Source organism: Dasypus novemcinctus, chromosome 29 (assembly GCF_030445035.2).
Source record: "Dasypus novemcinctus isolate mDasNov1 chromosome 29, mDasNov1.1.hap2, whole genome shotgun sequence".
Classification (NCBI taxonomy): Eukaryota; Metazoa; Chordata; class Mammalia; order Cingulata; family Dasypodidae; genus Dasypus; species Dasypus novemcinctus.
Window position 1 is genome coordinate 37,627,085 of NC_080701.1, and position 11,201 is coordinate 37,638,285.

General features: G+C 45.4%; 2 protein-coding genes across 2 annotated transcripts; both read left to right on the forward strand.

Annotated features, from left to right (window-relative positions):
* The first annotated feature begins 2,357 nt into the window (after window positions 1-2,357).
* LOC131276570 (uncharacterized) lies at window positions 2,358-7,875 on the forward strand. The gene is made up of 2 exons (XM_058289917.2): window positions 2,358-3,642; window positions 6,274-7,875. Exons 1-2 carry the CDS (start codon window positions 2,358-2,360, stop codon window positions 7,758-7,760), a joined length of 2,772 nt encoding a protein of 923 aa, XP_058145900.2. The 3' UTR covers window positions 7,761-7,875.
* Window positions 7,876-8,483: 608 nt separating this feature from the next.
* On the forward strand, window positions 8,484-10,966 carry LOC111766431 (syncytin-1-like). The gene is made up of 2 exons (XM_023591579.2): window positions 8,484-10,101; window positions 10,803-10,966. The coding sequence occupies exon 1, from the start codon at window positions 8,484-8,486 to the stop codon at window positions 10,041-10,043; it is 1,560 nt and encodes a 519-aa protein (XP_023447347.1). The 3' UTR covers window positions 10,044-10,101; window positions 10,803-10,966.
* The last annotated feature ends 235 nt before the right edge of the window (window positions 10,967-11,201 follow it).

The window sequence follows — 11,201 nt, forward strand, 5'->3', positions numbered from 1 at the left end:
ATTTCCCTAGTTATGAAAAGAAGTGAATGTTTCTTCTTTGGTGAAAGTGTATTTATGTATTTTCCCATTTTGAAGTGCTGTTTGTCTTTTTTTTTTAACAAATCAATTTTATCCATACATTTCAACAAAGCATACAATTCATCCAAAGTGCACAGTCACTGGTATTTGACACCATCACATAGTGTGCATTCATCACCTCAATCATTATTAGATCATTTTCATTATTTCAATAATAATGAAAAAACAAGAAAATTCATCACTTTTCCATCTGTGCTTCCGCTATTGTTCACAGCTCCCGTTTTTGGCTACTCTTGCATGAATCCTTTTTTTCCCCTTGTATAAATTGACTTATCTTTACATTTTATATAAATGGAATCATATAGTATGTAATGCAATATATTTAGTTCATAGTAATGCACTCTTACTGTATTTGTCCTTTCATGTCTGGCTTACTTCACTCAGCATAATGTCCTCCAGGTTCATCCATGTTGTCAAATGTTTTACAACTTCATTTCTTCTTACAGCTGCATAATATTCCATCATGGGAATGTACTACTGTTTATCCATTCCTCAGTTGATGGACACCTGGGTTCTTTCCAGCTTTTGACAATTGTGACTAGCTCTGCTCTGAACATAGGTGTGCAGATGTCTATTTGTATCAGTGCTTTCAGTTCTGGGTGTAGACCCAATAGTGATATTGTTGGGTCACTGGCAAATCTATATTAAACTTCTTTAGGAACTGCCCAACAGTCCTCCACAGTGCATTCCCACTAATAGTGAATAAGCGTTCCTATCTCTCCTCATCCTCCCCTCCAACCTTTGTAGTTCTCTGACTTTTTAGTAGTGGCCATTCTGATAGGTCTAAAACGATATCTCTTAGTTATGATTTGCATTTCCCTAGTCATTACTCATATTGAACATTTTTTCCTGTGTTTCCTTGTCATTTGTATCTCTTCTTTGGACATTTTTTAATTGAGTCATCTTTTTTTATTATCGAGTTGTAACCTCTCTTTATATATCATGGTTATTAAATCCTTATCGGACCTGTGATTTCCAATTATCTCCTTCCACTGAGGCAGCTACCTTTTCACCCTTTTGACAAAGTCCTGTGAGGTGCACAAGTGTTTAATTTTGAGGAGTTCCCATTTATCTGTTTTTTCTTTTGTTTTGTGTGCTTTGAGTGTAAGATCCAAGAAACCACCATGTATGACAAGGTCTTTATGATGTTTCCCTACATTTTCTTCAAGTAGTTTTATGGTTGTTACTTTTATATTTAGGTCTCTGATCCATTTTAAGTTGGTTCTTGTATAGGATGTGAGGTAGGGGTCCTGGTTCATTCTTTTGCTTATAGATATCTAATTCTCCCATCACCATTTATTGAAGAGACTTTTTTCCTGTTAACATGGACTTGGTTGGTAGGTCAAAAACTAGTTTACCATGGAGTTGAGGGTTTATTTCTGGACTCTAAATTCTATTCCACTGATAGATAAGTCTCTCGTTATGCCAGTATCATGCTGTTTTGACCACTGTAGCTTTGTAATATGTTTCAAGGTCTGGCAGTGAAATTCCTCCCATGTTGCTATTCTATTTTAGAATGCTTTTGGCTCTTGGGGTGCACTTTCCCTTTCAAAGGAATTTGGTGATTGCCTTTTCTATTTCTGTAAAGTAGGGTGTTGTTGGGAGCAGTTAAAATAAAGTACATGCTGAACTCAGCAGAGCCAGCAGCACGGCTGCCAGAGAGGAGCCAACTTTCTCATTTGAGTAAACTATAATTAGTTCACCACAACATGGCGGGTCCCACATCATGGCAGAACTCAAATCTGCCCTGTCACTTCCTTGTTCTTCTCCCTTCCTGCTCCTTTGTTCTCCGTTTCCCGCCACTGCCCAGACTGATAAGATAGTGAGCAGGCGCAAGACTTGAAACTGAAGTCCGCCTTCTACCTCAGCAACAGAAGTAGCCAATCCCTAGCTTCCACCTCCACCCACCGCCCTTCCCCTTCCCAAGAGTATATATGCTTTGTTCCCTCAATAAAATTCGCAGCTTGATCAGAACACTGTCTTGCTGTCATTCTTCGTGTCTCTTGTCCCACCATTCTTTCTTGGCAGGTTTCGAGCCCTCGTTGCCGTCCCGTGGGCCGGGGCAGACTGGCGCCCAACGTTGGGGCTCGACAATTCCCTGTAATCAAGAAAAGAACGTCGCTTCACCCAGGAAGGGAGTACTCCCAGCATATCAGCCGACGAAAGGCTCCCAGTGGCAGAAAGGGAACAGCTCTGCACCAACCTGTAAATCCTTCAGTCATTGGCGGTGGCCAAGCGGGTAAGTGAAATACTCTATTTCACTTCATTTCTTTGTAATCATGGGACAAGCAGAATCTTCGCATTCATTGTTTATTTGCCAGGTAAAAGAGGCACTCGAGACACGAGGAGTTAAGGTTAAAAAGAAAAGTTTAACTGAGTTTTTCAAGTTTATTATCAAAACCTGTCCATGGTTTCCCGAGGAGGGCACAATAGATGCAAAGCGTTGGAGTAGAGTAGGTGACTGTTTAACTGACTATTATAAGACTTTTGGACCTGAAAGGGTCCCCGTCACCGCCTTTAGCTACTGGCAGCTAGTACAAGATGTACTAGGAATCACCCCCCAACCTCCTGATATAAAGAATTTAGTTACAGAAGGGGAGACTGCTTTAAAATTAAGTTCTCAACCCCCTTCGGGTTGCAGTAAAAAGTCCGAACATCACTCGCAACCCCACCCCTCGCGCCCGAGCTCGCCTCTTAGCCTAATCTCCCTCTACGATGTAGATACTGAGCACCTACGCCCTGCCACGCCTTCCGCCCCCTCTCCTGAGGATGGAAATGGTGAACACAACCCAAAGACTCTTGATAAGAACATGGAATGCAACCTTGAGCCGCTCCCACTCCCGCCCTTTAAACCCCCCCCATATGGAATCTCTTCCAATCTAAATCCTCCGTTTTTATATCCTTTGGCTTTAATGCCTTCTCTTACAAACCTCAAGCAACCTCCCGCTCTTTCAGGTTCTTCTGAAATTAGCGAGCTTCACTCTGAAATGCGCAGTATTCGGGAACTCACTCAAACTCTTATAAGCATCTCACTTCCCGACACCAAAGGCAAAAACCCATCGCTCGCTTTCCCTATCCTCCGGAGTGGGCGGTCCACTTCTGCTGGACGCCGCCCTCCTGCTTCTGACAGAGACCTGTCAGCCCTCTCTGACCATAGTATGGATGAGTCCAGGGAAGATGAACCTCAACCCCACAAGCCAGAGCCCGGCCCATCCCACAGACCAGAGTCCGGGGAAGATGAACCCCGGTCCACCAAACCAGAACCCACCCCACTCAGGACGAGTGCTCATGTGCGGTGGTGCAGTCCCTCCCCCGACGTATATCGTCCCTTAAATTTCAAAACCATTGAAAAATTAAAAAAGGTGGTTCATTCATATGGGCCCACCGCTCCATTCACCCTTGCCCTAATAGAGGCATTAGGTGATAAAGAGCTAACCCCTAATGATTGGTTCCAGCTGGCTAAAGCCGTGCTCTCCGGGGGAGATTTCATTACTTGGCGCTTACACTATGAGGAGGCAGCCAGAGAGTGTGCTATACGCAATGAGAAAAAGGAAGAAACAAGAGGTTGGACAGTGAGAAAATTCATGGGCCAAGGTTCCGCTCAGTCCAATGCAGCTCAAGCCCATTTTAGCGCGGGGCTCGTTTCTCAAATTCAGAGGGCAGCCCTTAAGGCCTGGAAAAAATTACCACAAAAAAACCACCCAACTTCTTCTCTGGGAAAATTAACTCAGGGGCCAGAAGAACCATTTGCTGACTTCCTTAGTCAGTTGCAAGCCACAGCCAAACACTTGTTTGGTGACACGGAAACTGGATGCGATTTTATTAAGCAACTTGCTTTTGAAAATGCAAATGAGCCTTGCCAACAGGCCATCTGTCCTTTCGCAACACTGATCTTTCTGATTGGATGCGCCTATGTGCAAATGTTACACCTGCCAAAACTATGGGCATGGCCATTGGCGCATTTTAAAACAGATTTAAAGAAAACTTTAACCAACTCATCTTCTTGCTTTAATTGTGAACAACCTGGGCACTTTGCAAAAGATTGCCCCATAAAGGCTCCTGCAACGCCTCAGCCCATTATCCCTGGTGCCAGGCCACGCCCCTCCACTATTTGTCCAAGGTGCAAAAAAGGGTATCACTGGGCTTCAGAGTGCTGCTCTCATACAGATATTAATAACCTACCACTCAAACCCCGGTGGCAGGGAAATTCCCAGCGGGGCCAGCCCCAGGCCCCACCCAGAACAAACCCCGGGGCTACACGGTTTGTTCAACCCATAGCACCAGCCCTCCCAACCATCCACTGCGCTGCTGCATCGCCGATCTATGGAGAGCAACAGCAGGGAGCGCAGGATTGGACCTCTGTGCCGCCTCCGAATCAGTATTAACTCCAGATTCCAGCCCTGTCCTTATTCCAACAGGAGTATATGGGCCATTGCCCCCCAATACATTCGGCCTTATATTGGGGAGAGCCAGCACCTCCTTGAAAGGAGTTCAGATCCTCCCAGGAGTGCTAAATAATGATTTCAAAGGCGAGATAAAAATAATTGCAGCCACCTCGCATAACATAGTCCCCGTACCCACTGGCACCCGTATAGCGCAACTTATCATTCTCCCTTTACATCAAGTTAATTCCAATTTCAAGAAGCTGCAGTGAGCCAACAAAAGTCCCGGCTCCTCTGATATTTTCTGGGCCCAAGCCATAACTCATAACCGGCCCACTTTAAAACTAAAACTGAATGGCAAGTCTTTTGAAGGAATATTAGACACAGGAGCCGATGCTACCGTTATTTCTTCTAATCACTGGCCTAAATCTTGGCCCCTTACTGTAGCAGCCACTCATTTACAAGGGATAGGGGAAAGCACCAACCCCCTCCAGAGCTCACAAACCCTGAACTGGGAGGATAACAAAGGCAATAAGGGCACAGTTACTCCTTTTGTACTACCCAATCTTCCCATTAACCTATGGGACCAAGATATCCTCTCTCAAATGAAAGTCTTCATGTGCAGCCCTAATAACACCGTTGCTGCCCAAATGCTTAATATGAACTTTCTGCCTGGCAAAGGCTTAGGCAAAGACAATCAGGGCATTAAACAGCCCATCTCAGTGAAACCTAAGGCCAATAAAGTGGGACTTGGGTTCCCACAGGATTTAACATAATGGCTGTTGACATTCCTGTACCCCATGCTGAAAAAATTTCTTGGAAAAATACACAGCCAGTGTGGGTTGATCAATGGCCACTAACCTTAGAGAAAACCTTAGCAGCTATAGAGTTAGTACAGGAACAACTTGCTGCGGGACATATTGAGCGCATACAGTCTCCCTGGAACACCCCTATTTTTGTCATAAAAAAGAAATCTGGCAAATGGAGACTATTACAAGATTTATGGGCCGTTAATAAAGCAATGATCCCTATGGGGGCTCTGCAGCCCGGCCTTCCCTCACCGGTTGCAATCCCTTCAAATTTTCATAAAATTGTCATAGACTTAAAGGACTGTTTTTTCTCAATACCTCTTCATCCTGAGGACAGGCAGCATTTTGCCTTCAGTGTCCCCCAGATTAATTTTCAGGGCCCTATGCCCAGATTTCAATGGAAAGTCCTACCACAAGGGATGGCAAATAGCCCCACCTTGTGTCAGAAATATGTTGCTACAACCATTAATCCAGTTAGACAAGCTTGGCCACAGATTTATATTCTTTATTATATGGATGATATCCTGTTAGCAGGGTCATGCCCAACTGAACTTCACTCCTGCTACCAAAGCCTTCTCAAACACCTAACAGCAAGGGGTCTTTCAATAGCTCCTAATAAAGTACAAACCTCTAATCCATTCTCCTACCTCGGGTTCGAACTCTGGGATCAGCAGGTCCTAACCCCTCGCATTAAGTTACAAACCTCCCATTTGCTAACGTTGCATGACTTCCAAAAGCTCCTAGGGGACATTCAATGGCTTTGCCCCTATCTCAGGGTACCCACCAAAGTGCTCCTCCCACTCAATGAAATTTTAAAGGGAGACACCAACCCCTCCTCTCATAGGAGTTTAACCATAGAGGCAGCACGAGCGCTCGAAGTCATAAATCAGGCCATCCAAATGTAAACTTGCTATCAAATAGACTATCGCCATCCTTTAACGTTTATAGTGCTAGCTACAATTCACACACCAACAGGCATCTTCTGGCAGTCTCCTCATAACCAGGTAGACAAACAAGGTCGCCCATTGCTTTGGATCCATCTCTCAGCTATCTGCCCCCGGTGCTCTCGCCATATCTTTCTCTTACTGCTGCACTCATAACCAAAGCCAGACAAACCAGCTGCCAACTCTTTGGAAAAGACCCGGACTCCCTCATCGTCCCATACACACAAGAACAGGTTAATTGGCTTTTTCAAACTGATGGTGAGTGGGCCATAGCATGCTCCTCCTTCGCAGGCGACATTGACAATCATTATCCAGCTAACCCATTAATTCAGTTTGCAAAAAGTCACCTGTTCACCTTTCCAAAAATCACAAAACAAAAACCCATTGACCCAGCTCTCCTGGTTTTCACTGACGGCTCCGCAAACGGAACCGCCGCCTACGTTACCCAAGATCAGGTTTTCTCTGTACCTTCCCCTTACGCCTCAGCCCAACTTGTTGAGCTCTATGCAGTCTTGCAAGTTTTTTCTCACCTTCCGAATCAGCCATTTAACCTGTACACTGACAGTGCATACATAGCACACTCACTACCTTTGTTAGAAACAACCCCCTTTATTAAGCCGTCAAGCAATGCGGTACCACTATTCTCTGAGATTCAGAAGGCCATTCTTGCACGACAACACCCATTTTTCATTGGACATCTTTGTGCCCACCAGAACCTCCCGGGACCTTTAGCCAAAGGAAATGCATTGGCAGATGCTGCCACCCGGCTAACATGTCTTGCCCTCTCTACTCCCTTAACCTTGGCCACACAGGCTCATGCTCAACACCACCTAAATGCAAACACGCTCCGTCAAAAATTCAATATCACTAGGGAACAGGCAAGGGAAATTGTTAAAACCTGCAAAAATTGTGTAACTCAATTACCAATCCCCCACTTAGGAGTCAACCCCAGGGGACTCATCCCAAATGAAGTTTGGCAGATGGATGTTACTCACCTTACTAGTTTTGGACAACTAAAATACATCCATGTCTGCATAGACACTTATAGCGGCTTCATCCTAGCTAGCTTGCAGTCAGGGGAAGCCTCAAAACATGTTATATCCCACCTACTCCACTGCTTCTCCATTTTGGGACAACCCAAAGTTATTAAAACAGACAATGGGCCAGGGTACACTGGAAAGAACTTTCAAACCTTCAGCCAACAGCTACAAATTAATCATATCATGGGTATACCGTATAACCCTCAAGGCCAAGGTATTATAGAATGCGCCCATCGCACCTTAAAAAATGCCTTAGGCCACCTAACTGAAAGCTTTCTTGGCCTCTCTAAGCAGCGGCCACGAGACCTCCTGCATCATGCTCTCTTTGTTCTTAATTTCCTTACCTTGGATATAGATGGGCAATCTGCCACCGACAGGCATTGGCACCCTGCTTCTCGAACACAGCAGGCCACCGTTATGTGGCGTGATCCTTTAACGTCACAGTGGAACGGGCCCGACCCCGTAAACATCTGGGGACGAGGCTCCACCTGCATATATGACCAATAAGGGAACGGCCCTCGTTGGCTACCAGAAAGATTAATAAAACAGGTTAACCCCCCATTTCCCCAACCACAAACTAATTCTTCCAGGGAGATAATTTCCCCCTGAGAAAAACTCTCTCTTTTCTTTTACAGCTCGCTTAAGAATTATAAGAAGCCCCTGTCATCGCAGCAGCCCACAACAAGAGAACACGCTACCTCAACCAGACGTGCCTGATTTAGCCTTCACAAGCCCACCTTGGGGAAGCCTTCCATCTCAATCAACCACTGAGCATTCTCCAGTCAAAGCACGAATGCTTCTCTCACTCCCTTCACAACCATTTTTGTTCTATTTCTTTCTCATAACCTTTGCCTTTTTAACAGTATTTTCTGCCATCTGTCTTGCCACTACCGTCCCGAAGGACTGGAATCTCAGCCAATGAATTCTTCTTGCTATTGCCTTTTTGCTTCTCATCTCCATCTTCACCTCCCTTGTCGTCTTTCTCCCATAACAAATTCCATAAACCCCCTACTGCTCAAAATAGCCTCTAATAACATGCACCCTCTCGTATTCCTTCTCACCCTTGCTCTAAGCTGCCTTACGAGTACTGCCTAGGCAGGCATGGAACCGCCTGCCAACCTAGAAAAGGTTTTTAAAACACTTTACGGTATACCTTGTGAGTGTAAAGGAGGTCAAGTCATTACCATACCAAATTTCTATACACAGTCTGTGCAATGTAGTAATGATAAAATGGCTTATTTGCAGGCCCCAGCTAGTAATACCGGAGGTTATGGGAAACAGCGATGGGTCTGCCAAAACCTACCCAGAGTGATTCCTTCAGTAAACGGCCACCCTGGACCCTGCACCTGCAAGTCTATATATCCATCCATGCACAGCAGCTGTTATACTGAGGTACAATCATGCACGGAAAACAATAAAACCTATTACACTGCCAAACTAGCTCGTGCCAAATTTGGCAGTGCTGGAGGAGACTGGAGCAATAACCCCAGTCCTCTAGGGAATAGTAAGCTAACTCAGGCCGGCTGTCACGGTAGCGTGGGAGACACTGTTTGCTGGAATAAAATCCCTCCGGTAGATATCTCAGATGGAGGAGGTCCACAAGATCAGGTCCGACAAGTAATTATCCATGAAAAAATCGAGGAAATAATAAGGAACTCATTTTCTCAAATTGAATATCACCCCTTAGCTTTACCTAAAACTGAGGACTTAAACTTAGATGCTCAAACTCTTGATATCCTTGAGGCCACTTTTAATTTGCTCAATAAATCCCAACCTTATACCATGCGAAACTGCTGGCTATGCTTACGCTTGGGAACCCCTATACCTCTAGCTTTACCTACAGCCAACAATTCCTACCATCCCAATAGTACCTGCCCCATCATCCTGCCCATTAGGGTACAACCTATCTTTACTCATACTAACACTTGCCTGCACTCTCCATCTACCAATGATAGTAATGAAATTCACTTGGGCCATCTCACTATCACCCTGTGTGACTTTAAAAACATGTCTGATGCCCTTTGCGCAGGCAGTGGCTCAGTGTTCGTCTGTGGCGGTAATCTTGCTTACACCTTCTTGCCTTCCAATTGGACAGGAACATGTACTCTTGCCACCCTCCTCCCTGATGTTAGTATTATTAATGGAACTGAACCCGTGCCTGTCCCCAGCATGGACTACATTGCTGGTCAATCTAGGAGAGCTGTACAACTTATTCCACTTTTTGTCACCTTAGGCATTTCTGGAGCCCTAGCCACTGGTACTGCAGGGTTAGGACTCTCTCTTACCCAATATACAAAATTATCCAAACAATTAATTGATGATGTCCAAGCTTTATCGAGCACTATACAAGATATTCAAGATCAAATAGACTCTTTAGCTGAGGTAGTATTGCAAAACAGAAGAGGGCTAGACCTGCTTACAGCTGAACACGGGGGAATATGTCTGGCTTTACAGGAACAGTGCTGCTTTTATGCTAACAAGTCTGGCATTGTTCGTGATAAAGTTAAAAGGCTTCAGGAAGATCTAGAAAAAAGAAGGAGAGATTTAGCCAACCACCCCATATGGAATGGACTCCAAGGGATACTACCATATCTGCTCCCCATACTAGGCCTATTACTAACCATACTCCTTGTAATATCTTTCAGGCCTTGGGCCATAAAAAGAATCATTCAGTTAAGGACCAAATTGACTCCGCTCTTGGTAACCCTATTCAGGTGCATTACCACTGGCTCCACCTCGCTGACCAAGGCGTGTCCATGGACCATGCAGACTGTCTCCCCTCCTGGATGAACTCTCCCACCAATAAGCTGCTGAGTGCAAGGCACAGCACTGCAGGAGACAGTTAGAGGTAAGCACAACCTAACTGATCTCTGAGAAGTATGCCTCACCATCACAGGGGTACACTCTGTCTGCAAAGGCCACTAAGCAAGGTGCTTTGACCGCATTCAGCCTGCAGAGACAGGCGAGGTACGTCGATAGCATCCTAACTGCTCAGGGACCTAGACTGGCTAGCCAATGATGGGCAACTGAGCCAACCTGACAGTCAACCCAAACAGAGACATGGCCTTTCGCCGCCATGCCTCCCCACAATGGATATCATCAACGGCTCTCATGGGTAAGACTGGTCACGTGCGTGAGTGGGGCTTAAGGCGTGAGCTGAAATGGCTTGCCAGGTATGGTTCCGACCTAAGACAGGCACAGCCTCCCCTCATCTGCCTTTGCTACACAACCCCTTCCCAAAAAATCAGAGCCATCTACATCAGGGAAATGAGGCCTCTACTTCCCTCAGCTAGCCTACGAGAAATACTGTGCTAATAAAAGAAAAAGGGAGGAGATGTTGGGAGCAGTCAAAATAAAGTACACGCCGAACTCAGCAGAGCCAGCAGCATGGCTGCCAGAGAGGAGCCAACTTTCTCATTTGAGTAAACTATAATTAGTTCACCACAACATGGCGGGTCCCACATCATGGCAGAACTCAAATCTGCCCTGTCACTTCCTTGTTCTTCTCCCTCCCTGCTCCTTTGTTCTCCGTTTCCCGCCACTGCCCAGACTGATAAGATAGTGTGCAGGTGCAAGACGTGAAACTGAAGTCCACCTTCTACCTCAGCAACAGAAGTAGCCAATCCCTAGCTTCCACCTCCACCCACTGCCCTTCCCCTTCCCAAGAGTATATATGCTTTGTTCCCTCAATAAAATTCGCAGCTTGATCAGAACACTGTCTTGCTGTCATTCTTCGTGTCTCTTGTCCCACCATTCTTTCTCGGCAGGTTTCGAGCCCTCGTTGCCATCCCGCGGGCCAGGGCAGGGTGTCAGAATTTTTATTGGAATTACATTGAGTCTATAAATCAGTTTAGGTTGGAGTGACCTCTTTATGATATTTAGTCTTTCAGGACATGAACACGGAATGTCATTCCATTTGTTTATGCCATTTTAAATTTCTTTTACCAC